General features: G+C 43.3%; 4 protein-coding genes across 6 annotated transcripts; 1 reads left to right on the forward strand and 3 right to left on the reverse strand.

Moving 5' to 3' along the window:
* The first annotated feature begins 37 nt into the window (after nucleotides 1–37).
* Nucleotides 38–2,044, forward strand: harbi1 (harbinger transposase derived 1). Its single transcript, XM_028400180.1, has 7 exons — nucleotides 38–100; nucleotides 416–581; nucleotides 651–853; nucleotides 970–1,057; nucleotides 1,143–1,350; nucleotides 1,421–1,596; nucleotides 1,692–2,044. The coding sequence occupies exons 2-7, from the start codon at nucleotides 417–419 to the stop codon at nucleotides 1,890–1,892; spliced, it is 1,041 nt and encodes a 346-aa protein (XP_028255981.1). The 5' UTR covers nucleotides 38–100; nucleotide 416; the 3' UTR covers nucleotides 1,893–2,044.
* A 649-nt stretch (nucleotides 2,045–2,693) lies between these two features.
* Nucleotides 2,694–16,924, reverse strand: creb3l1 (cAMP responsive element binding protein 3-like 1). 3 transcript variants are annotated; one of them, XM_028400177.1, is made up of 13 exons: nucleotides 16,782–16,924; nucleotides 12,428–12,560; nucleotides 11,751–11,837; nucleotides 8,018–8,172; nucleotides 7,855–7,936; nucleotides 7,583–7,779; nucleotides 7,088–7,234; nucleotides 6,949–7,007; nucleotides 5,909–5,977; nucleotides 4,836–4,938; nucleotides 4,598–4,745; nucleotides 4,172–4,340; nucleotides 2,694–4,097 (listed from the first exon to the last, which is right to left on the reverse strand). In XM_028400177.1, exons 1-13 carry the CDS (start codon nucleotides 16,890–16,892, stop codon nucleotides 4,061–4,063), a joined length of 1,497 nt encoding a protein of 498 aa, XP_028255978.1. In that variant the 5' UTR covers nucleotides 16,893–16,924; the 3' UTR covers nucleotides 2,694–4,060. The 3 variants fall into 3 exon arrangements, with proteins under 3 accessions (XP_028255978.1, XP_028255979.1, XP_028255980.1); XM_028400178.1 differs by lacking the exon at nucleotides 11,751–11,837; XM_028400179.1 differs by lacking the exons at nucleotides 2,694–4,097; nucleotides 4,598–4,745.
* A 2,371-nt stretch (nucleotides 16,925–19,295) lies between these two features.
* On the reverse strand, nucleotides 19,296–21,079 carry LOC114432285 (ras-related and estrogen-regulated growth inhibitor). The gene is made up of 8 exons (XM_028400196.1): nucleotides 21,061–21,079; nucleotides 20,841–20,942; nucleotides 20,310–20,366; nucleotides 20,134–20,207; nucleotides 19,916–20,054; nucleotides 19,628–19,721; nucleotides 19,486–19,557; nucleotides 19,296–19,404 (listed from the first exon to the last, which is right to left on the reverse strand). The coding sequence occupies exons 2-8, from the start codon at nucleotides 20,890–20,892 to the stop codon at nucleotides 19,296–19,298; spliced, it is 597 nt and encodes a 198-aa protein (XP_028255997.1). The 5' UTR covers nucleotides 20,893–20,942; nucleotides 21,061–21,079.
* Nucleotides 21,080–21,528: 449 nt separating this feature from the next.
* On the reverse strand, nucleotides 21,529–26,180 carry ndufs1 (NADH:ubiquinone oxidoreductase core subunit S1). The gene is made up of 18 exons (XM_028400145.1): nucleotides 26,048–26,180; nucleotides 25,215–25,291; nucleotides 24,994–25,085; nucleotides 24,790–24,897; nucleotides 24,639–24,715; nucleotides 24,474–24,555; nucleotides 24,255–24,385; nucleotides 23,977–24,162; nucleotides 23,640–23,889; nucleotides 23,419–23,564; nucleotides 23,208–23,336; nucleotides 22,997–23,126; nucleotides 22,757–22,917; nucleotides 22,499–22,653; nucleotides 22,244–22,419; nucleotides 22,030–22,164; nucleotides 21,881–21,953; nucleotides 21,529–21,800 (listed from the first exon to the last, which is right to left on the reverse strand). Exons 2-18 carry the CDS (start codon nucleotides 25,285–25,287, stop codon nucleotides 21,709–21,711), a joined length of 2,196 nt encoding a protein of 731 aa, XP_028255946.1. The 5' UTR covers nucleotides 25,288–25,291; nucleotides 26,048–26,180; the 3' UTR covers nucleotides 21,529–21,708.
* Between the last annotated feature and the right edge of the window lie 260 nt (nucleotides 26,181–26,440).

Here is a 26,440-nt window from a genome sequence, read left to right on the forward strand (position 1 = left end):
GTATTTACTGTGTCGAATCTGTGAATGAAAAGCGCGAGTTACATGTGCGAGGCTGCTGAGAGTTGTTTTGGTTGACAAATGCTGCAGTACTCACCTGAAGGTAAAGTTGTGGCTCTTAATTGTGTAAAAGGAAATAAATGATATGTTAGGTCTTGCAGTAGTTCGCGAGTTATGTGTTATTAGGTGTGGAGGTAATACCAGAAGCTTAAAATACAAACAGATTAAATACAGAACAGCTAGCTAGGTAGCTTGCAAGCTAGCGCGCAATTTAAATTTACACACATCTGTGGGCATTTACGTTGCCACATCATATGCAGTTTCTTAATATGTATATTTAAATCCAAATGCACATTGTTATTAATGGAAGGACACGTGTAGAAAAAATATCTATTGATACATTTTCCCTCACCCACAGCATGGCAGTTCCCATAGCCATCTTGGACTGTGATCTTCTTTTACATGGTCGAGGCCACAAGACCCTGGACCGATTTGACCTGGATTCAGTCTCTGACGACTTCCTTCTCACTCAATTTGGTTTCCCCAGAGACTTTATCTTGTATCTGGTGGAATTACTCAGAGAGGTGTGTATGTTAATCTGTGTCTCCATTAAAATCCGCATACACTACTCTAATGTCTTTTCTGTGCCTTAGGCTTTATGCAGACGAACCCAGCGGTCCAGAGCCATCAGTCCTGAGGTCCAGGTGTTGGCCGCATTGGGCTTCTACACATCTGGCTCCTTCCAGACGTCTATGGGGGACACGATTGGGATCAGCCAGGCGTCAATGTCAAGATGTGTGTGCAATGTGACTAAAGCTCTGGTGGAGAAAGCTCGACAGTTTATCACTTTCAACAGGTGTGGTAGAACACAACAATAGTACTCATTTAAACATCTAAATCTCCTGATAGTCAGTTTTAAAAACCTCAGAAGAAGATGATGTAATAACAGCAATACTCTTGATTTCCAAACAGAGATCCCTCTAGCAGAGAGCAGTCATTCCAAGAGTTTCTGAGGGTGGCAGGATTTCCAGGAGTTCTGGGGGTGCTAGACTGTGTACAGGTTTGTGATGCAACACTGGGTATGCATGTCTTGTGAGGTTTTTATTAGATGTAGCTGATCCCTCTTTTCTTGTCTTCATCTCCAGGTTGCCATCAAAGCTCCAAACAGTGAAGACTCATCATATGTGAATAAAAAAGGGTTTCACTCTGTGGCCTGTCAGCTGGTCTGTGATGCCCGAGGCTTGCTACTTAGTGCAGAAACAAATTGGCCTGGCGGACTCCAAGACACTGAAATTCTTGAGAGATCTGCTGTCTACAAGCAGTTCCAGGACACAGAGGAAGGCTGGCTGCTGGGTGAGAGGTGGATTTTGAGTGTGACATTTTTATTTGTGTAGAGGGCTGTGGTTAAATGTCTGTTTTCTAGGCGATGGTCGTTATCCTTTAAAGAAGTGGTTGATGACCCCGGTTGACTGCCCAGAATCCCCTGCAGAATTTCAATATAATCTGGCCCACACAGCTACACATGAGATAGTGGACAGAACCTTCAGAGCCATCCAGACCAGATTCCGATGTTTAGATGGCACTAAAGGATACCTACAGGTACATTCATTTTATCAGCTGCCCTTAGCAAGGTAGTCACATTACTCTGACCAGAAGTGTCTTCACATATTAAAGGATATCTTCTCCATGTCCAGTATTCTCCAGAGAGGAGTTCATCTATACTGCTGGCCTGCTGCGTTCTCCACAATGCCTCCCTGCAGTCTGGGTTAGACGCCTGGACTCTGGAGAGGACAGAGCCATTAGAGCAGCCAAAAAGCCTCAAACAGAGACCTGAGGACCGTGACATTGAGGCAGAGGATCTCAGAAAACAGCTCATACTCAAACACTTCAGCTAAACGAAGCTCATGTCATATGCCAATATGTTAAAAGGTTCAAATTAACATCACAATTCAAAGCAAGAAAGTGCACAGACACCATGTTGCTGATGCAGTTTTTTATATTTTGCTGATTTCTACTCTACTGACTATACTAAGATAACATAGTAATATATGGAGGAACATGCAAGACGCTATACAACAAACCAAGACAACAACACGTACCCAGACACAATTCAAATGAGTGACTGTGCTTGATTATTCTCCCAGGACATTCAAATATTCATGGAGAGGAGGGAATAATCAGGCACCTCCTGGAGGTGTGTTACAACTATTCAAAGTGTGTGCAGCTGCTGTGTCGCCCAGGTCTTTTTTTCCCACCTCCCTCCCACTGATTTTACTTTTTTTCCACCCGTTTCCCCATTAGAAATCCACAGGTTAAAATCTTGGACTATGTCACAATACAAAAACAAGGCCCTTATTTACAACAACTGCACATCAAAGGTGGTCATTATTTATGTACACTGGTGTATTAAGACTGTTATGGGTGAGAATAGCAGAGTGTATGTGCAAGGGGCTGCAATCAAATGATGTTTTTAAGCACACTAGGACAAAAGAAAATAGATATACGATTCTGTACGTTTTGTTTAAAAGTCATAAAGACCGGGAAATGAAGTGTTGTATCTTAGGAACACCATGACATTCAGATTCTTTATGAATAGTGGTGATTTGTTTAATGTCATAGATTTCAATTAAATTTATGAAGTAAACAAAACTAGTGGTGTTTTACATCCTGAAATGTATTAGTCCCCTGATTGGCTTCATCAATATATACACACTTTCTACAAACATGAATAAATACAACATACACTGCTGTCGCATGAAAACATTTAACGTCAGTGTTCCTACATTTCTTCTGCTGCTTAGCCATAATTTAAATGTAGTTTCATTTCACCTTTTTGGCAGTTTTGGAGTAAAAAGTTATTTAATTGCACAAATGAAATAATGCAGAGGAAATCGAAGAGGATTCATGCGACAGCAGTGAAACAAACACTGTATTACAGTTAACAGACAAAGCTTTACACTTGAATGTGTGTAAAACTTCACATCATCTTAAATGCCAAAACAACACAACACATATTTCTTCTTTTTTTGTTGCATAAAATAAATATGCTCTTTTTTGATGCTCAGAATATATTATAAGTTGTATTTTTTGTATTTTTTAAATATTATTAAAAAAACAGAGACACTAAAAACACGTTTTTTTGTTGCATAAATTAAATATGCTCTTTTTTGGATGCTGCAAATATATTACATAATAATAATAATTCAATAAAAATACTTTTATGTCATGTTTCCCAACCTCTTTATGGTCCCCTGTATGAAAATATGGTTTAAAAAAAACAATTTTTGGTCTGAAAAAGGAGTTCATCTGCTTCCAGCTAATTTTCTTGAACAGGAACATCATCTTTGCACAAAAGAGTTTAAATTCCACACCCTCAACCAACCTCTGATGTGGCGTGGTCTGGTAGGATCGGGTTGCAGCTCTGTGTTAGTCAGATTCATTTGAAACATGTAGAAGGCACTTTTAAAAAAATGGGCACTGCTTTTTTTTTTACATTTTCTGACCCAGTAAGGATTTGCTACATTTTTGTTTTACTCTTCATCATCACAATGTTCATCAATGCAACACTTTTGGGTTTCCTAACAACATATTAATGATAATGTATCCATAACTAATGAGAGTTAGTTGCAGCCCTTATGTGATTGGTTTCAAATTAAAGTAAAATACAAGCACCGCCTGATAAAACTATTGTAGAATCCCACAGTGGAGGTTAATGAAATGTCTTTACAACACTAAGTCTATCAAATATGAGTTTTTTTTTAAATTAAACTGAATAGTCATCAAGTTTTGGCTGAATAGGAATGGATTAGTTGGGAGTTGTAGTGCATAAAAATGGAAAATCCCAACCATTTAAAATCAAGACCATTCAAGTATAACAGTTAAAGCAGAGGAGTGAAGCCCTACATACAAGCAGGACACCAGATGTTTGAGGTGTGTGAAGCCTCGTTTCGAAATTCACTACGGGGGGGGGGGGGGTTTGACACAGGCAGGTTTTGGTCCAGCTGGATGTTGGAGTGACAGCAGGGGTCAGAGGTGAGAAGTGATGAGGAGGAGTCAGGCTGTGTCAGAAATGTTCTGACACTCCGTCTGGTTTTGTTTCTCTGAAAAGAGAGCAGGAAGGTGGTTAACGCTCAGCACAGAGCACGTGCAGGTCATTAGTGGAGTTTGTGTGTACCTCCGGACTAACTCAGGCCTAGTGGTCTGGTTGCTGTGGGCGTCAGCTGCGTATCGGCTTGTGTGGATGTGGGAGTGGCCTTCTGACTGTAGCCTCTCCGCTTCTGATGGCACAAACGTTTCCTCCAGCGGAGAGCCTTCGTTGTAGAAGAGCAGGCTGCGGGAACGGACTGCAACACACACACACACACACACATTGGTCGTCCTCCTGTAGGATGGGGTTTAGCTTTTAGCTGAATGTGTGCTCAATTTTAAATGGTTACAGTCCATCAAACTTTTTCCCACACCACTGAAGATGGAGTGAATTTATAGAAAAGTGCAGTGCAGTGAGAAATCAAAGTATGACCTGTCCACAACCCTCACTTTTGACTTTTATTTGGAAGGCAGATTGCTTTCTATTAACAGAAATGTGACAAAGCTGGCCTACCCTGAGTGGTGGTGTAGAGGTCCACCGACGGAGAAGGATGAGAGGAAGGGGAGGAAGGGGACAAAGAGGAGCTGTGAGTGAGCAGGGAGAGGGGGGAGAAGCAGGGGGAGAGCGAGCCCAACACCAGGACGAAACACACAGCCACCATCTGCACACAGAGAAAGAAAATATTATAATATGTGGCAAAAAAGACGATCAGCGTTCACACTGAAGAGCAGCAGGAGTAGTAAAAATTTACCATGAGGCATGTTCCTGTTTGAGTTGAAGCCATTTTACAAGAACGGGGGACAACTTTGCCTGAAATAAGGGACTGGAGCTTCTGGAGCTGCTGTAGGAGAGACCTGGAGGGAGAAACAGAGTGAGGGCTTACAGAGCAAGAAGAACAGCGGGGTTGGACAACGTACACCAGCAAAAACCATGAGGAAACAGTGCTTTAGTGAGAACTGGAGAGCAGGGTTCTGATGGTATGAGCTGCTGCTGGCTGCAAGGACACAGTCTGACCACTAGGTGGAGACAGAGAAGCAGGTGCTGCACTGTGGAGCTATAACACACGCTGTATGTCGCTACAGCATTTTCCATGCTGCAGTCTGTCACATAGAAGCATGAAATTGTATTTAAAGCAGATCTTCTTAGGCTACATGCTAAGCTACGCTAATCGTCACCCCTCCTGGACACACAGGAATAAATTTAATGCTATAATGTAAATTAATTTGACCTATAAACTAGTGACACACACACACACACAGTTCTGAATCACACCAAAATAAACACTGCATGGAGAACAAAATGACCGCTAATAACTGCATGCAGGCCATTTTTAGCAACTTAAATTTAGTTCAGTCATTTAAATCTTTTTAAAGAACCGCCCCTACACTGGAGTTTATAACATGCTGACTCATGTTCTCTAGTTTGTGCCAACTCATTGTTCCTCCATGCTGTGGTTTAACATATCTATTGGTGTGTGAGTGTGTGTGTGTGTGAGTGTGTGGTGGGAAGGGAGGCGGCTGCCTTCCATGATGAAAGCCACTGTTAATGACAGGCTGATGCTGCCACAGACAGACAGACAGACAGACAGACCCCCTCCACACCCACCCACCCATCTAACCACCCACTCCTGGATAATAGCAGATTGGTTTCATATTGTTATAATAACAGAGGAGACAATGGCAGCTTGGTGAGTTTATACATTTCAGCCTATAATTATCTCAGTGCAACACTCTGAGACAGTTTATACATTAATGAATGGCAAGTCAGAGTTACTGGTATCTGGAGACGAAGCAGGAAGAGTGTGTGTGTGTGTGTAATGCTCACCTGTTGGCCGTCTCCAGGTTTTCTACTTTCCTCCACAGGTCGCTGTTTTCTGATGTGTAACTCTCCACCCTGATTCACACACAGACACAACAGATCTTTGTCATGGCATCTTTTCACATGTGAGATATTAATCGTTTCTGGCTCCAGTCTGGTAATGGCTATAATGTTTATAAAAGAAGATTAGGGATTATCTAATCCTACAGATCTCTGTTATCAATATAGCATCTGGCTAATCTCTGTCTCTTTCAGTCATAATCCTCCTCCTGTGTTGAGCTTGTCTATTGTTGCTTCATACACATTCTTTTCAGCGTATGTCCTGCTGCTTTCTTTCCGAGGCATCATCCAGTAATCCTGTCCTTAAGCCCCAGTTAGAAACAAAACCACAAAGAGGTGATTTTGATGGTTTTTGTTATTATGTGAGTCGCTCTCTGAGCAGTTATTGTTATCACTTGTTGCGATGGAAGTGAATCTGACCCATGTGTTCAGCAGGTTATTGGAGGCCTGCCAGTTGAAAGGGAAGGCCGGAGGAGAAAAGGAGTTTCTGTTAATGAGATGCACCCTGTATGTTCACTGGACATTTGTACCTGAGTTGGCTGTGACTGTGTCAAAGCTCTCGTGTCTGTAACCACACTCCAAACCTCTAAATAAAAAATGTGGCTCCTAACTGAGCTGCCAAGTTCACTTCAGCATTATACAACCCTATTTTTTTTAGTCATGCACATCAAGAGCGAGCACAGGGCTCTGTGTAATAACAGCCTCTGGTTAGAGTCAACTCAGGGGGAAACCTCAAGAGCTAACACTCTCATCCTCTGCACATTTTCCAAAAAAATTCAAACTTTTTGGATTTTTTTAACATGATATTTGACATTCATTGTACAAATGTCTAGAAATTTATTATGGAAATAAATGGCGTCTCGGATGATTGATCACCACAGACCTCAGTGTACAAATATTGACTTTTACAGCAGAAATATAAATGATTAAAAATGTACTGCTTGTTTATAAAGATATATTTTTACAGGAACCAAAGGGAGCCTTACTTTTTCTCCAGACATTCCACATATTCCTTTTTCTTCCTCCGACTCTCCTGAGCGGAAATCTGGTGGAGAAACAGGCCCATGTGATTCTGATGTTTTGGGTAAATTAGATTAGATGATTTGAGCTGTGTGCAGCGCTCACTTTGTTTTTAATCTTCCGTCTGACTCTCTTCAGTGCCTTCTCTTCGCTCTTTGTGAGAGGAAGTTTGTTAGGGACCGGGTAACCCTCTGCAACCAGGGTCCTCTTCTCTTCTTCTGTCAGCATGAGGGGTCCTGATCCCTGCAGCTTCTGCAAGCAAACAACATTTAGACTCACTGCAGTTCAACTCTATCATTACAAAATTGTGCTGACATTCAGTTATTCCCTATAAACATTTGGTCATAGGGCATTACACTATGGCCTACCTACGACTGTGATTCATTTGTTCAGAGAAAACTGCTGAATCAGACCCACGATGGTCAGACTCAACAAATTATAGGACAGATTTAACCTCAAACAGACCCCCACTGTGCATCCAAAAGAAGAGAACAAAGTCTACAGTTTAAAGCTACAGAGCGGAACATGTTACCCCCCCTTCAGGCACTGAGAGTAATTACACAAACACTCCGCTACGAGCTGAGCTAATGCTTCACTCACATGTGGTGCAGTGAGGAGAGGTGAGGAGGAGATGGCTGAGGAGGAGGAGGAGGAGGAAGAGGTGCGACCTCCTGGCCTCTGTTGCGTCTGAGGGGAAGATGGTGGCAGGGCGAGGTGTGGAGAGGATGGCGGCAGTGAGCCGTCACTGTCGCCATGGTTACTGCTGGGAGGGGTGGGCGGGAGCTGGAGAGCATCGTCTGAGAAGAAAAAGTGATAAATAAACACTCCTGTCTTTAAACACTGTGTGTGTGTGGCTGAGTGTGTGTGTGTACCGCTGGGCAGGCTGAGGTACTGTCCGATCTCTCTGGGTTCATCTTTTATAGTGACAGGCTTCACATCTTCTGGACTGCGCTCCTGCACACACACACATTTAAACAACAGTGAGCATCATTCATAGCCCCTTAATACTGAGAACTGACTCTGATGGATGCTTACCGCGTGTTTCCATGACGATCCTCTGTGTGGAGGGGCCGGACTAAGAATAAGAGGCGGGCCTTCCAGAGGTTGAGGATCTAACCGCTGACCCACATCAGGCTCCTCCTGTTTGACCAAGATGGCTGACAGGTCTTGACTGAAGCTCCATTCAAACTCTAGAAAAGACACAGAACATGCATAAAAGGCATCATAAGTACACAGTCGAGACTCCTCTTCAGGGAGGCTTCGCTGTAGGTCTTCTATTCCAATGGCAAGTAACTGGTAGCTTTCTGTATAAATCACACTCTGAGAGAGCTTCCCCAAAATATTTGAGCACTTCCTGACAAGGCTGGTTATTATAGGCTGCTGGACAACGTCGCTCTGGCAACCGCGGTGCATAATTTGTCTCCAGTGAGTGTGTATATATCCTGAAATAAAAGACAGGCCGAGCCAGCCTCCCGTCTTCATTACCCTTTACTGAGAAAAAGAGAAGCCGCCTTTAAACACTGCAGACAATATGCATAATCAAATACAATTTCAAAGGGGAGCCACTAAAGTGCTTCTCACAGGTGACTTATTGTTTAGTCTGCTCAAAGAAAGTATCTGCAGGGAGTGCCACTGCAGGCCTGCAGAAGGGCTGGTGGTCCAGAGACCATGCATGTCTAACTTTATGGATGAAGATTTCTTCTCCCGTCTGCTGTCATCTTACTGGATGATGGTAAAGGATAAATCCTGGAACAGCTCATTTTTCAGTCCATGTTTTGACTATCCCCAGATCCTTCAATCAACATTATTACATAACAATGAATCACATTTCTCATGAAATTGTGTTAAAGGAGGGTTCGATAACTTTTGCAGAGGAAATACACACCCTCTGGTCAGTGGAGGGTCACAGCACATGCTTTGCATTAGGGCCATTTATAGGTGAGCTGCTTCAGCGGAACCTCGTTAGCCAAAATCCATTCATAAAAGCTTTAAGGTAACCGCAGGTGGAGGAGGTGCAGGAGGAGGTGTGCTTCATCAAGTCAGCATTTAGGGCCAAACATCAGGCCCGACACTTTGATGTTCGTCACAACTAAAAGGTTCCCAGGGTGCATGGAAAGAGAGAAGAGGTTGTTGTGTGTGTGTGTTAAAGGGCCAGCGTCACATTAATCACCTCCTGGTTTCCTAGCAACGTTCTAGTGGTAAAACACTGGCGAAACTTTACAAGCTGTGCGTGCAGAGGCAGAGACGGGGTGGTGCTGTCTCGTTATCCTGTCCATCACAGAGACAGTCCACTGTAAAGACAAGTCCCCGTGGACCTAAGGCACTAGTTGTGTCAACATCAAAACTAAACAGTTTAATCTAATAGTTGGAGCACAGATACTGCTGTACTCTCACTGCCATATCCTCTGAGAGCTAACTTAAATGTAGTCCTAGGCTAATTATAATCAATTAACCTCCTGCAACATGTGAATTATAGGTGTATTTTTTAGCTGGATACTCTCCATCCTCTCCTCACTGTCCAGAAGTTTGATTAGAACTTCATCACTCTCTGCGCAGGAGTATCCGCCACCCTCTCTGCTCCCACTTTCTGGAATTTTCCCGGCTGTTGTTAATAATCTAACACAGGTAGAAGTCCTGTTAATGACCAAAGGCTGCAGGCAGTTCTGGCAGGGGGTTCATGGGGGAGAGGTGGTGGGTGTGTTTGATCTCAGTGGGACAAGAGCAGTAGCATTAAAGCAACAGATGCAGTAAAACAGTTTGTGCCATACAACACACAAATCGTCACGTTTAAAGTCCCATCAAATTTATACAGACTGACAGGTCAGGTATCTTTCTAGCAACCACTAATTGGTTTCCTGGTTTCCATGTAAAATATATAGTAAATATGGGGCCCCAAAAAAAATTCATCTGGTCCTAATTGGGGACAAATATTTTGACTGTAGAAATACTATTTTCTTTATAAATTGTCATGCTAAATGCATCTGTGTCTGTATCTTGTAACTCTACTTATTATAAACCTTCACAGTGTTGTCTGGGTTCTTTTCAAACAGCCCAGGTTTCTGAAAGGTCAAAACATCCAACATTCCTCAGTGCCTAATTAACCTGATTCTTTGTGACAAATGGGCAGTTCGTGAGGAATGCTCTGCACTGAGCCTCAATACCAGAAACTGACACAACACTATTTATGGCTGAATGTTGCCAGAACCGACCACAGTTTCAGGGAAATATGCATATCACATTCCAGAACTTTGAGCTTGAAATATCATGCCATTAAATATATATTCTCCAAACTACATGTTACACAGCTTGAAAAAGCAGGCTGATATCCAACCCTGCAGTGACAGTGATGATCCAAAAGGAAGCGGCAGATATTTACCAAGTGGCTTTACTTTACTTTACCATAAAATCAGAGCCCCAAGTGTTTTATAAATAGCTCCGGGTGTTAAAATAGATAAATAAAAACAAGCGCAAGATATATTCATGCTTCATTCTGATCACTGTTCATCCTCTGTGCGTCATTCAAACAGCAGATCTGCTTCAATCTACTTGTCATGTGCATATTTTATGTGTGTTTGAGAGAGTGCACCGACTACAGAGCAAATGGTCAAAGGGGGCGGTGGCAGGGGGGGGGCTCTGTTGCCGTAGCAGCAGATGAATCAGAACATCAGTTGCCTCATCAGTGAGGTCAGGATGGTGAAGAACAGGCTAGCTCCAAAAACAAGTATTTCCAACACACACTTTTATATGTACATCCTCATAAATTAATCCGAAGCAGACTTGGAGACCTCCCAGCTTATTTTAATGTGGAGCAACAAAATGCATAAAAAAAGTGACAGTCGCTCGAGTGCTCCCTTTCTGCATTTGCTCTGTATTTCCGTCACCTGACCTTTTATTCACATTTACTCTGGAGTAACATCCAGGGGTGAAAATCTTAAGACATCTGGGCTTAGACCCCAATGAGGGGGAAAGAAAGCATCAGAGTTTGTACTCGGACTTTATGAGGCATGCAGACGTTTGTGTAACATATGTGAGCTTCGGTTATGCAACAGCAGAGGAAGGCAAGAAAACTTTGTCCATATCTGTTGTGTTGATGTTACTTTAACATGTTATTTTAGCTTTGATGTCCTGTTTAGGATGCTCTTTGTGGTAGTTTGGTAGTAATCTGATATTCAGAGCGGTAAAGTGGGTTTAATTGGATTAAGAAAGGAAGAGAGAAAGACAGAGATAACCTGAAACAAGAAAGGAAAAGAGTGAGAGAGAGAGAGTTTCCGCTGGCTTCAGCTGAAGCTGCAGACTTAAAACCATATGCTTGTCATAGAGTGTGTGTGTGTGTGTGTGTGTGTGTGTGTTTGGTGGGCAGGGCTTAGCTGGAGGAAAACTGCTCAGACTGGGCTCCTGTTGCTCAGACAGCAGGATCCCCGGGACAAACGGAGAACAGACAGCAGGCAGACGCACAGAGAGGATGATGACAGCGAGGAATAATGAGGAAGAATAATGAGTCAGAAAGACAGAGAGAGGAAGACGGGCCAAGCAGGATCAGCAATCCACAGTGATTTTAATTTGATCTGCTCCTACAGGAATCACTGACAACAGCGCACATTTGCTAAGATAAGCAGAGGATCCAGCCAATCAGAATGTGTCATATCTGTCAGACAGGGTGAGACCCAACTGAGCCAAACCAGATAAGGAACCAGACTAAACAGAAGCTGCGGAGTTTTGATTGGCTCTGCCCAAAAAAAAGATTCAAATATGAAAGTCAGCGACATACCAGACTCTTGGTCCATTTTGATTGACAGGGCTGGGCTCTGGGGGGCGGAGTCTTCACTCAAAGAGTAGCTGTGCTCTGCTTGAATATCTGTGAGATTAAAAAGCCCTTTTCAGGAGGATGGAAATGGAACTGTGCCGCTTTAGCTCACGCTCAGACAGGAGGCTGACGTTGTGCTTGCTAACAGCCAGTTATATTCATGCAAATGCCCCTTAGGTCACACACAGTTCTGTCCTGCAAAGCAGAATTTTAAGTACTGTTATATTTTTATTGCTTCGTCCTGGGAATGTGTTGACTGTGGCAACAGCTGACAGGGATTTGTGTCCGGTGATGAGCCTGACAAGAGAGGAGGGAGGCTTCGACAGACTGAACCGGCATCCAGAAACAAGTCCCTAACAGTAGAGGTCAAACCACAGAATCTCATGAGGTTTGACCCTTCTGTGCTGGAGGGTGAAATAACAGTTTGACACAAGCTTTAAAAACCCCAAACCAAGCAGTAACATTTGGATCATCTCTACCCAAAAGTTGGCAAAGGAGCAGAGCAACAAGCTGCTGCACTGCTGGTAAACAAGACGGTCATCTAAACGGCATGTGCAAGAAAAGCTCTCATCCAATCCCTACATCTGGTATACTGGACATGTACAAGTGTGCACAAACATGGTGATCAAAGAGGAGCTGACCTGGGCTGCTGTCCATGTCAATGTGTAAAAGTGAAGGTCTGTCTGGCAGTAGGGGGCGCTCTAATAGGTGGTCGTCAAAGAAACTGTTGAATAGTTCACTGCTGAAGTCGTCCATCTGATCACTGGAGAAAGGCTGAAAGCAGAAAGAGAGAGAGGAGGATGAGGATTTCTGTGAACACAATAAGAACATATTCTGCACACAAAGATTGAAACTGTCTCAATAATCTGCAGGTGGGCATATCGAATGGTACAGATTATCTGTGTGTGTGTCAGAAACTAGACTGTTTTCATGGCTGGTTTCATGGCATGTAGAGTCAGTCAATGGGAAACAGCACTGATTAATCCTCGGTGTGGATGAATGAGTCACTGAGATGGTGTTCTGGAAGCCTGGGACAGCATGGTGCGCTGATTTTACTGCTTTACACACACACACACACTCAGAACATGAGTCACCCTGGTCTCAAGCAAACATGTACAAAGCAGAACAAAAGCAGACACACACACACACATGGGTTGGTTGGAAGCAGACACTGCACACTGACACGAACAGTGACAAAAACTTAATAAAAATAATAATAATTAGAAACAAATACAACAATTGATTTATGTGTTTTATTCATGGGACTAGCTTAAGCTTGTCTCCAAAAACAGTCATGGCAGATCAGATCAGTCCAAAAGCTACATTAGAGACAAGACTGGGATAATAAATACATGGATGGATATCAATATTTTTTTTTTGGTGAATGAATGGGTTCTTCCTTTAGCCTCTTTCAGCTCATTGTTTTGGAGTTCCATCTGCATGTGCAGCACCTACAAACAGAGCTGAGATGCTTTTATTTTGAAAGATAATGTATTGATCTTGGACTATTTTGAAGCCACAAGTGACGATAAGAGAAGGATTTGGTGCCATTGTAGTGACTGTTTGTGCCCTCTGTGTTTTTTAACCCTGGTCTGAGACTGTCAGGTTGTGACAGTAAACATGCCTGATGTGTTGTGACTTTTATTTCTTTTCAGAAGCCATTATCTCAGCATGTTTGTCTATATTTGTGACTGAGGTCAGCTGTGTCTGCAGTACTCTGGGACACATGCAGCTGCCTGATGTAAACACGTGGAGCAAACACACACTTAGATACACATGAAGATGTTTTGGAGCTTGAAATATGAGCTGAGAGGCTTATGGGACTTTTCTTCCATATAAGAAACTTAAAGGTGTGGCGATCCATTCATGGATCGCCACTGCACTGAATGTCAAAACAATATCCGCCTAAATAACCTCAGTGCAGCCCTCTTAATTCGATTTAAACCGGCCTTCTAAAAAATAAACAGAGAAAGTTTCCTAATTGGTGTAATAGCAGGAGAGAAGGAAAGGGGATCTAAAATGAGCTGTATTAGCTTTTCCAGCTCTCACCTGCTACGACTAGCACAACCCTGCTTGGGGCTTTTTCTGATCCCTCACATGGCAAGATGTCCTCCTTAATAAATTTACAAAAAGGCACCAAACAAGGGAGGTGGAAGGGGGAACATGGCTAAATGTCACCATCACACAGCATCCAAACAGCAGCCCTGACATTCCTGACATGACCTTCTCCACTATCTTTCCCCTGTAGCACGTCTAAAAGGCAAGCTTTAAAATCTTAGAAAACACAGTCTACGTGATGCGTTCACTGCACAACTCAAGATGGCTGCTCTGCACAGTAAAAGCTGTGGTAATACACTGATTATTAGCACTTGTGTCTCTATAATCAATCACACACAGTATTTTGTATGTATGTATGTAAGTATGACAATGTAGTGTTTCCATTGTTCTGACAAAAGGTCAGCTGACTAACAGTCAACCAGTTGCACATGCAATAGTACTACCTTATTCCTGTCATCATTACCATACAGCACAGAGAGATAAGAAGCAGCTGCTGTTGCTACTGTTAAGACAGGAAGCTTAATGAGCCCTGAGAGAGCTGCTGCTGGAACAGCTGCAGCCAGTGTGAACAAAGGAGCTGAAGCCTGGACCTGTCATTACCTGAAACACCTTCCTCTCCACTGGGAAAGGGACGCATTACGGAAGAAAGCAGTGTTAAAAAACAGTTGCCATTTTTATAGCTTATTTCAGTGCTGGGGTGTCATTAGACAAACACACACACAAGGAGACCTGGGAAAGATGCATGCAGGGGGTAATTAGAAAGGTAGAGAGAGGCTCTGTTATGCCTGTTATTAGCCATCTTACATCTCTCTCTCTGCACTAATTTAGGTAAAAAAAAAGAGGAGAATTAGAGCAAAACTGCTCTTTCAAATCCAGATCTCCTCTCCATGACAGTGATGCAGGGAAGCAGAGGGATAAACCGGGGAGCTAGGCCAACACTCTGTGTCATTATGGAATGAACACTGCAGTGGAAACTGTCGTAAAAATCTTCAGAACAGCATGTAAAGTTCAAAAGGATAAAAAAAATCTTCATGGAGGCATGTAGCTTCACATTTAGCCTGCAGGACCTCAAATGCACCGTCACTTCCTGTTACTTCATCTTACAGTTCAGTCACTACTGTCTAAAACCATAGCTTTTAACCCCATTAGTAGACAATGTGTCCAAATATATGGATATATTACAAGGTAAAGCATGTGTGTGTAAACAACATTTTTCCTCCCATTTTTATTTGACATCATTAAAAACAGAATTTTGTGCAGGCTGCCCAGGTTTTTTTATCATCCTGCTGTAATCCTGGCTGCCACAGATAAGAAAATGGCAACGTTCTCCATCTGACTTCATGTGGTGATGTGTTGCTGCAGTAGATTGGCTTCACACATGAACTTAAGCTGACAGAGCTAGTGATGTGTGTGCGTGTGTGTGTGTGTGTGTGTGTGTGTGTGTGAGAGAGAGAGAGAGAGAGACAGACGGGAACTGAGCTATAGTTCCCAACAAAACAGGAGTAGAGAGAGTGTTTTTCCTTCTCTCACACACACACACACACACAGCTGCATGCCTGCACACATTCCATCTGACTGCTGAGTGGCCAATCAGCGAGCAGGATGCAAATGAGATGGGTGTGTCTGTTTAAAGCTGGAGTCCAGGGTCTGAATGGAGAGTAGAACAGAGTAAAATAGAAGAGAAGAGGGTGAGTGGACCAGGAGGAAGAGGAGCAGATCATGAAAAGAAGGGAAATAAAAAGGAGAGAAAGTGTGTATAGATTTAAGTGTGCTACACCAATCCCTCTAAAGTATTTCTAGGCAAACAGAACAGAATGACATAGAACACTATAATACAGCTAGAATAACCTGCAAGTGCTCACATCTTCCTAAACTCTTTGATTGCTTTCTTCTTTCTTAATTGGCAGCCAGTTGTCTGATGATTGATTAATTGATTAAATTTAAAACAGGGTATGAAAAGACAAAACAAAATATAGATAGATAAAAAAAAATGTATTTTAGTTCAGGCTGAGGAGGCCATGTTTATCCCTGCACTCTCTTATCTGTGCATTTTATTCTATTATAAAAATATTATATTTTTGAGATTTCCCTAATTTCAACGACTCCTTACAGCCAAAACTGAGCCAAAATTAAATTGAGGAGCCATAAAGGTATCTAAAAAAAGAAGCCAAACTCACATCTATTGCACTACAATATTTATGTTTGTGCAGTGCTCAGACACTGGGAATAACCTCTGACATTTCTTTCAGTGCATCCATCAGCATGCCATCCTGCAGGCCAGCCAATCAGCCCTGCTTTCCCATGTCCTCAGTGATACAGCCCAGCCTTGTGGCTTCACAGCAGAGTGGATTACTTTATTTAGAACAGACATGGGGGGGTTAAAACCACAGGCAGACATGCTCAGCTGACTCACTGACAAGAATAAAAGTCTGCATAGAGTCATCCTAATTCACATCTCCTTACTGTGTTTACATGCAACATTACTGCTTCAATCAGCATTATCGATTAACCAGCATCACCACATCCTGTTGTTGTCTCACAGTCACACCTATGGCTGAACTCAATGATGCATTGAAGGGATGTGGATCAGTGCAAACAGGTGGCTTTGGGGGGAGGTACTAAATACTGATTATTATTACGTTAAACGGGGTTATTATTATTTATGGTTTCATTTGAAAACACTGTGCAGACATAAAACACCTGTCAGCTGAACACACGCGCAAACATACACACACAGGTTAACCAGTAACTTGCCAGCCTGTGCCGGTGTTTCCAGTCTTACATATTAGTTTACTCAATTAAACACACATACACACGCAGGATAGGGGGCCCGGATGTCAGTCAGGATGTACTAACAACACCGCCCTCCCAAAGGTCCGGCTCCGGGCGGAACAGGCAGGTGGAGGTGCGTTTGATGGTGCAGCTGTGAGGACTCACCACGTTAGTGAGGAAGTCTCCGTCGCTGAGTTCCTCCAGGTCCAACAGGTTGGTGCCTCCAGACGGGTAGAGTTTCTCCGCTGTCAAACTGTCTAAGATTGACTCCATCATTCTGTCTGTCTGTGTGCAGCTGAGCGGACGGATGGACTCTCTGCTTAGATCATAAAATGAGCCACCTGTGTGAGTCCAGCTGCTGCGCTCTTCCACTGACAAACACGAAAAGCGTGGAAATGTCACATCCTCCTCCTGCCACTGCTGCTGCTGCTGTCTGTGATCATCCAGCTCCCTCCTCGTGTGCGCTCTCAGGCACGCCCACTGTATATTACATGAGACCCGGCCCATGACGCACAGACGCACAGGCCACGCCCGCAAAACGCACTATTTACTGAAACAATTTGCACAAAATATGACAGAACTTAAATTTATACAGTATTAATGTATTGTTACAATTGTTACACTTTATAAGAAACTATAAAAGCACTATGGGGAAAAATAAAAATAAGTATCAAGTGCTGCCTAAACTTATTCACCTCTTTCCTCCTTTTTCCTACGGAGCCAATAGTGCCATCTATCGGTGGTATTACATAAGATAAAAAAGCAGTGTTGTCAATGTGTAGTATTTCTGTGATTTTGATCTTTAACTCATATTCTGTGGCCCAACATGTAATTCATCATCATACAGTCACATGATATTATTGTTATCATATCTGGCAGAATGAATGAACACACCTGTGCAGGTGAGTCAGCTGATCAGAGGAGCCCTTGTTAGAGTTATCAGCTCCATCTGAGCTTTTCTTTCTTTGACAAACCTAAAAGTCAAAGTATTGAGCATGAGATTATGAAGCAGTCTGACATCCCTGCACACTGCCTGCAGCTGCACACATGCACACCAACGTGTGACATGCAAGAGATATTTATGCTGCTCAGACTCGCCTCTATTTCTTTTTCTGTCCCAGATATTTTCTCCTCTGAGACGCAGACTGAAACCTCACAGGTGTAAATATGCTCTGACCTGTTACATAATCTGGGTAGATTTCAGTGAATGTAAAGAGGGGCATTTTCAAGGTTTTCATTTTTTTGATTCTGGCATTGTTCACATGAAAGTCAATGCAGCGGGTGTGGTGAGGGTGAAGAGGCAGCATAATAAACAGTGATTATCATCAGCTGTTTGTGTTTTATGTTCTGATTCAAACAGCACGTTGTTATGTAATCATCTCCTCTTCCACTGCTTTGTTTACTGCCTTTTCCTTATCGATGCTCGCTCTGATTCCACCTCTTGTCGTCTCTCTCCTTCTACATATCAGTTTACGGAGGTGTCCCAACCCCAAGGGGCCCGGTGTCTCTGTTTTTCCTCTTACACAGACTGGCGTTGTGTAACTTGCGGTGACCTTTTGTTGACCACAGAAATTCCCTCTTAAGCTGCACAAATTCAAAGGAACACCTGTGGAGCTCAGGAGCTAAAGATCTGCTAATTGCTAATTTAATAATATGGATCAGTGCATCTTTAGTGCACCTTAAATCACTGCTAATCCTTCATTCATACAAACTGCAGCTCCATGATTCATCTGTTGACAGGTAACTCCTGATTGGCTGCTCCTGCAATGATGCAGGTATGACTCATCTTCTGTTCCAAGCTGAAATGATTGACACAGGGTCTTGACCTTTCATCTCCTTGGTGACCGCCGTGATGGCGTCACCCCCTCTCCCTCTCAGGTTTGTGACAGCAATGTGTGTGTGTGAGTCAGTGATGGGTTCACTCTCACCAGCGGACGATTACTCCTCACATAATGGCTCTGTCTGACCCTGTTAACAGGCTTAAGAGTATTCACTGCAGCTCCCGCTCATGCTGCTGAATATCATTTCAAACATTTAAAACGGGTTTTTAACATAAACGTAGAGTCAAATCATGCAACAAAAATGAGACAAAATCTGTGGTTCTCTGCACATTTTCATCCTCTGTGTTTATTTATAAAGCTCACAGGGTATGTGGTTGGTGGTGGTGGCTGGGTGGAGCAGTTGATGTATGATAAATGAACAGCAAGCACACATCCAATTTCGTACGTGTTTACAAATCACAGCTCGTGTTCTTCTTTCTGTACAAGATGCCAAAGAAGCCGAGTGTTTCCCTCCTCCACTCTGCTCTGTTTTGTTCATCAGAGGATGATCAAAGGGTTCAGAAGTTCAGAGAAACTGGAGATGCATGAGGAGAATCGGCGGCAGGACTGTAATGAATGCCAGTCTCATTCTTTACACAGCGTTACATCATCTACACACAACAGGTTTAACTGTTGTACTCATAAATAAAAGAGCAAAAGTATGTGGACACCTGTAGGTTACACCTCAGCATCAATCTCAGTAAGACCCACTAATACACACAGTCATGATGTGCACCTCTGTCCTGCGCTGCTGTATGTGCAGAGGACAGGACGATACCGCCCCCTCCTGGACAATAGTAAAGTAGTGCACAAACCCCTGGCGATGCATCTGTAACTGTTGGTTTCACTCTCACTGCCGTCACCACTGCATGGTCTTGGACCGGGTCAGCTTCCTGGTCAGAGCGTGGCGAACTGTCAACATGTAGGAGCGGCGGTCAGGCAGGGGGCGCTGCTGATCCAACACCAGCCTGCCACAAAAAACATCAGCATCAACATGTCAATCAAACAGTACCTGCACAGACATCAGAGTCATGATAACAGAAACAAACCTAATGAGCTGAAAAACTGCTGCTTCCACTGATAACACCGCCTCAGCTACAGACAGCTCTCTGAAACCACACCTACACACACAGGGAACATACTCAACTTTTTAATAGCACAGACTAACAGATAAAGTATTTAAACACAAACCTTAACTCTTTGGCAAGTCTCTCTCCTTCTTCTGTTGTGACTTCCCTGCCGATTTCCAGGTCTGCTTTATTGGCTACCAGTACTGCAGGAACAACTGACACACACAAAGCAGCAGGATGATGCTGCGGCATGCAGAGTATGGAGTGTACCTACACAGCACAGGAGGGTCTACCAAACATGGAGTGCACTGTGCATGCTGACAATAGACAGACTTCAAGCAGAGCTAGAACAGAGACCTTTTGTGAACACATGCTCTTCCTGTGGAGACCAAAAATGAAGTTTCCCTACCCAGACTCTGTTTGGTTTGGTCGATGAGCGTCTTCAGTCGTGGGACCTCCATGAAGGTGAGGCGTTGTGTGATGGAGTACAGCAGCAGGAAGCCATCGGCCCAGCGGATGGAGGACTCCAGAGAAGCAGCAGAGCTCTCCTGGAAGGGAAAAAAATGTGTCATTAAAACACTGATCACACATAAAAAAATGTGTTTCTTTGTCTTGGTTTATAAATACCTTACAAGTTATGTCCAAAATCTCCAGATCTACAGCTTCCTGGTCCACTGTTCTGCTGCATCTGTATGTCACCTCTGTGGAAACACACACACACACACACATCTTATTTATTTCACCCTGCAAGCGAGTAATGACAGAAAAAAAAGATGCATGAAGAATCATAATCCTGCTCTTACCCTTTTTATGGTCGTATTCACCGATAAAGCGCTTGGTTATGAAACGGACACACAGTGCTGCAGACACAAAACAGACACAACAGAGGCTGACAAACCTCACACACACAGCACTCTGTGAATCTGATCTGTCACTGCCACTTTCAGAGGAATCCTCTTTACCTGCTTTGTTTAAACAAATGCACAAGTGTTTGAGTGGAAGGAGTCTGGAAGGTTCATATTTGTGTGGCTCTTGCATCTGCTGTTTAAAGCACTGCCTGTGTTTTAGCAGGACGCATTAAAAGGTTATTGAGCCGTCCTTTCAGCCGCTACCCCCATGTTTTTCAGTCACTTTCAGGTTGAGGAGCACCTGGAAAGTTTTTAGTAACCCAGGTGCAAGATCCTGCATTATTCTTTTTTGTGAGACCTTCCTGGAGGTAGAAGAGGTGGCTGGACACATCTACACAACCATTTTTGGTAGCCAAACTCTTTGATTCACTGTTACACAGTACAAAACATATCTAGGTCTGCTTCTTGGTTCTTCTTATAATTTACCTGTTTTTCCAGTGTTCTGAGCTCCCAGAATGAGAATTTTAACTGGAACCATTTTCCTGCTGGGTCCACAATGAATTCTCTGTCTGTCACTTCATAAAGGCACTGAGGAATAAGCAGAGTCAATGACAAAAAAACATTAAGATACAGAACCGTAACCAGTAATAGTAACAGGACTGAGCATGAAGAATAATTCCAGATATGGAGAGAATAATGAACTCACTGAGCAGTGTGTAGAGATGCCACTGTCTTCTCTCTTCTTCTGTGTTTGGTTATAAGCTCTCTCTCTCTCTCTCTCTCCTCTCTTTTAGGGAACAGTGACAAGAGCCATTTGTCTGGAGGGACAGTGTCCAACTTCTACTCCATGCACCAAAGCCCAAATATAAACATGCCGTTAACCCCAACATTGACCCCAAATTCAAAATGTTCCTCACAACTCATTGTAATGGTTTTAAGGCACAGATTAGAACCAAGAGGATGGGACCACTTTTCTCTTTTTTGCTATAAAACGATGAATTATTTTGTAAATTTCTCTTATTTCCCCTTTTGTTTGTATGTATATTTGATTTGCTGTTAATTTAAATGCATTTTATTATGGTAAATGTTATAATATTGGTACTTTTTAATGTTTTCAACTGAGGTTTGGCACATTTTGTCACCAGAAAAGCAACAAAATGAAGAAACTCCGGTGTAAAGAGTTCATAGTAGTTTATTCATATGTTTCTTTATTCAACAAAGCTCGTTCTCAGGACTGAAAACGATTCAACTGTGTACAACAAGCATCAAGGACAACTTTAATTTAAGGACTTTGTTCAGAGAAGTGTGTTGTTGCCTCAGAACATGAGAGAGAGTTACAGTTGGGGTGGGGTATTCAGCAAACAGATGGCTCGTCGATGGCGGCGGCTCCTTCTGTGACGGCTTTGACACACTTGGCCATCGTTTGAGAAGCTCTGCTGATAGAGTCTAAACACAGGAATGACATTTAAGAAAATTGTTTGGGATGATTGCAGATTATTTTCTTGGATGTTTATTCAGAGACACACCTGTCATGTAGAAGTCCTTCACTGTGAGTTGAGGCGGCACGAGAGGAGCTGCTATGAGATCCTGGGGAACAGTCTGAGAGGAACAAAGTGAGGAAGTGGTTGAGTTGTAATTCAGATACAATCTTTAAATGTAGAGCATGTGAGCGTACCTTAGAGAGTTCATTGGCCTGTTTGAAGTAGTTTGCCTCCTCTATGTCGTCATAACGGACCAGGTTGGGAGAGACCTCGGCTAGCCTGGATCGCACCTCATCCAGAGAGTCATAGGGCAGAGCTACACCCGCCAGCTGCAAACACACAGACACAAACATGTTGTTGTAAAATGACAGCACTCCAGTTTTAGTGTTACTGTCTGTCAATCCTTACTTCAGATAGAGCTCTGATTATCTTCCAGTCCTCTCTGGCCATTCCGGGTGCAGTCACAGCCACCCTGGTGTGCTGGCTGCGGCCCTCTGTGTTCACATAGGTGGCATTCTTCTCTGTGTATGCAGCTCCAGGAAGGATGATGTCTGCCATTGGTGCTCCTACATCACCGTGATGACCTGTCAGGAAAGATTTAAAACTTAGTTCTTTATCTCACGGTGAATGTGTGCATGAATGTGTGTGTGTAAATGTGTGTACCCTGGTAGACAACAAGGGTTTCTTTAGGCAGGTCAGCTCTTGTGATGCAGCCAGCATCAGCTCCCAGCAGGAACAGGACTTTGGGTGGATTCTTTCTGATGGCATCCACACCAGCCTTGTAGCCCAGATCCAAGGCTGCCACCTGGCTGGCGACTCTGCTCACACACACACACACACACAGAGACAAGAGTATGAGGACTCCACTGTACTTCACTCCATGAGGTGTTTTAGGAGAAAAAAATCTTCTAAAGCCTGCACCTGTGCAGGACATTCAGGACTTTCCACCCCTCCTCCACACCGCTGCTGGCTCTGGCATTCTGAGCAATGGTGGAGACGGCACTCAAGATGGCAGCCCCATCTTCTCTTTGCAAAGCGCTGCTGCCCACAACCACCACTGGACGCTTGGCATCGGAAAGTACCTAGAAAACAGGGAACAGGGCATCTGCATTACAAAAAAAAAACAACACTCCTTCCACACTGATCATGTGTATGTGTTACCTGGAAGAAGGGGTGTGTGCCATTAGCCAGCTCCTTCAGCACTGCAGTCTCCTCTCCCAGATGTTCGTATGAGTAACTGAGGTCAACATTGCTACCCACCAGGGCAACACTCAACTCATTATGCAGCCAGCTGACAGATGAAGACAGGGGGAGCAGATCAAACAAAATTTTTTGAATAAACCACTTTATTAGACATGACGCATAGCCTTACCTCTTGCGGATTCTGGCATTGAAAAGAGGGGCTTCATAGCGTGGGTTTGTCCCTACAAGCAGCAGCAGGTCGCACTCCTCAATGCCGGCGATGCGGGAGTTCAGCAGGTAGTTGGAGCGCAGGTCAGTGCTATAGAAAGACCAACAATACAATAGTGTCAGCTGAGAATAAACTGATCTTTAAGAATAAAAAGGAAGGCAGACATGCTCACCCTGCTCCTGCCATCGGGAAGAGCTCCTCTGTGCACAGGTTCTCTGAGTTAACCCTGTTGAGGAGATCCTTGAGGGCGATGAGAGACTCAGCATCTGCCATCCCACCTGCTATTGCTGCTACCTCGCTGCCCTGCACGCTCTGCAGCTGCACAAACACACAAAATATTTACACATACTAATTCATAAAGACTATATATATATGTAAAGACGAAACACTTACTGCTCCGGCAACACGAGTGAGAGCGTCCTCCCAGCTGGTCACAGTCAGCTGACCTGCAACGTCTTTAACCATTGGTTGGGTCAATCTCTGCCTCTTCAGTCCATCATATGCAAACCTGGTTTTATCAGAGATCCACTCTTCATTGACGTCTTCGTTCAGCCTGGGCATCACCCTCATCACCTCCCCTCCTCTTGTGCTCACCACAATATTGCTGCCCACAGCATCCAACACGTCGATCGATTCAGTTTTTCTGTAAAGCCGGAAGAAGACAAAAAGTAAAGAGAACAGTTCCACACAGAACTCAAACATGTTTTTGAATTATTAAACCCTTTCCAACCTGGTTTCCCATGGCCGAGCAGTGAAAGCGTAGGGTTTGGAGGTGAGAGCTCCAACAGGACAGACGTCAATTACGTTCCCCGACAGCTCTGACATGAACATCTTCTCCACGTAGGTCCCAATTTGGAGGTTGTTTCCTCTTCCAGTTGTACCCAGGTCTTCGACTCCAGCAATCTCACTGGCAAAACTATGCAAAATACACAGAGGAAGTTAAGAATGTGTTCTTAAAGGACTGCCAAATATATCACTGCATCCCACAGACGTATGTGACACACTCACCGGACGCAGCGCGTGCACTGAATACAGCGGGTCATGATTGTTTTGATGAGAGGCCCAATGTTTTTGTCCTCAACTGCTCTCTTTCCCTCTGTGAAACGACTGCGGTCTGAACCGAACTGCATGGACTGATCCTAGAAGCGTGGAAATTTTTTTCCATTTAACTCTGGCAGCAGGTGTATCAAAACTAAATGTAATATCTGAGTACTAATCCAAGGTTACCTGCAGGTCACACTCGCCTCCCTGATCACAAATAGGGCAGTCCAGTGGATGGTTGGCCAGAAGGAACTCCATCACTCCCTCTCTGATAGCATACAAAATCACCAGTCAGCAGTGTTTACTATGGTTGGTGTTAATATTTAAATAGAACACCACTGAAGGTCATACCTGGCTTTCCGTGTCTTCTCTGAGTTGGTGAGGATGTTCCAACCCTTCATGACGGGCATAGCACAGGCTGCAACCGGCTGACCACACACAAAGATATTAGGGATTCATTCTAAAACATATACAGTGCTGATGGCAAAGAATGTTCTATCACCTTTGGAGCTCTCTCAATCTCCACCAAACACATGCGGCAGTTTCCCGCTACAGACAATCGCTCGTGGTAACAGAATCTGGGGATCTGAATTCCTGCCTTCTCACATGCCTTTTGGGGGAAAAAAACATACACACTTATCAACTTGATATTTGAATTTCCATGGCATATTTTGTTATAACAGTAACTGAATGGCTTCTGTCTTACCTGCAACACAGTGGTCCCAGGCTCCACCTCCACTGGCTTCCCATCCACAAACACTTCCACCATGTTACTAGCAGCCCGCACTGGAGTACGCACTGAAAATGCACAAAGTGTGTATTTTTTCATGAAAACACTGTTTTATGCTAGAAACAGTGATTTAAGATTCACGCACCACAAATGTTGTCTGCTACCCTAATCTTAGCCCACACACACAGAAGCCTTACCAGGGTTGGAAGAAGCCAAGCTGCCCTTGGCGGCTCCAGCAAGAGCTCGGCCGACGGTCGGCAGTCGCAACATGTTGCTGTGGAGACAAGAATTATTACCTAAGCCAAATACCAAACTGCACCCATCTGCTGATAGCGCCAGTTATTTTCTTGATTATCTTAATGATAAATTATCTGGTTGATAGAACAACCCAAATTTACCAAAATAATGTATTTACCTCAATGGATTATTCGGCATTAATGGTTTGTAAAGTGAAAGCTTACATCTGATCAGGATGTGTGGGAACAAGGTTGCAACACTAATGTTTACAATCCAAATATACACCTGGAATATTTTCACCAGTTTATTTGCTCTGTACACTGGACATCCTCAAACACTGCAGACAACACGTCTTGTAAAACATGATCAAGTGCAAAATGCATGCACCTAACTGGTGCATACATTTAATTAATTAGCTACCAGTTATTTGCAACCTTGTGACAGTACATAACAAGAGCCATAGCGGCTAATAGCAGCTAGTCTGTTAGCTGTCAAAAATAACCATTGTTACCTCTTCATTAGAGTAAAGAGTAAAGAGAGAGTGTAAAGAGGTTGTCTTAGGTATTATATACAGCAGGAGAGGCTAGTAAAAAGCATGTACCTTCCAGGGAAAACATGCTAATGGCTGGCTAGTGGTTAGCAAAGAGTACTACTCAAGGACACGGGCATTGCATGTTGATAGAGGGTAACTGAAGTAATGCGGTCAAACACCTAACTTTTCACTGGCCTCACGATTAAATGACACATGGAGTTTTGACCTTTAATCAATCCATAGTAGGTTTCTGGTTCTTACCTTTCGCTATTTGGCCTTCTTGACCAGAACAGCGGTGATCTTAGTTATACCACCAATGAAATCGCTATTGGATTTACCGGAAATGACATGCCCCGCACTTCCGCTTGAATTTCCACAATAAAAGACACCTTCATTCTGCACTTTAGCTAGCTCTTTCTATACGTAAAATAAAAGAGCAGGATTTTACGGTTTTATTCAAAAGTAAATACATTAATAGAAAAACAAATAAGTATGGCTATGAACTAAACCCTGAAATAAATAAATACTGTATGTATTTATTTATTTAGTGCGACTTTGCTTTCACAATACCAAATTTACTTCATGATAATCAATGATATATTTATTTCATATTACTAAATTAATAAAAGTTTATTTGTGTCTGCATATAACCAA

Source organism: Parambassis ranga, chromosome 2 (assembly GCF_900634625.1).
Source record: "Parambassis ranga chromosome 2, fParRan2.1, whole genome shotgun sequence".
Lineage (NCBI taxonomy): Eukaryota > Metazoa > Chordata > Actinopteri > Ambassidae > Parambassis > Parambassis ranga.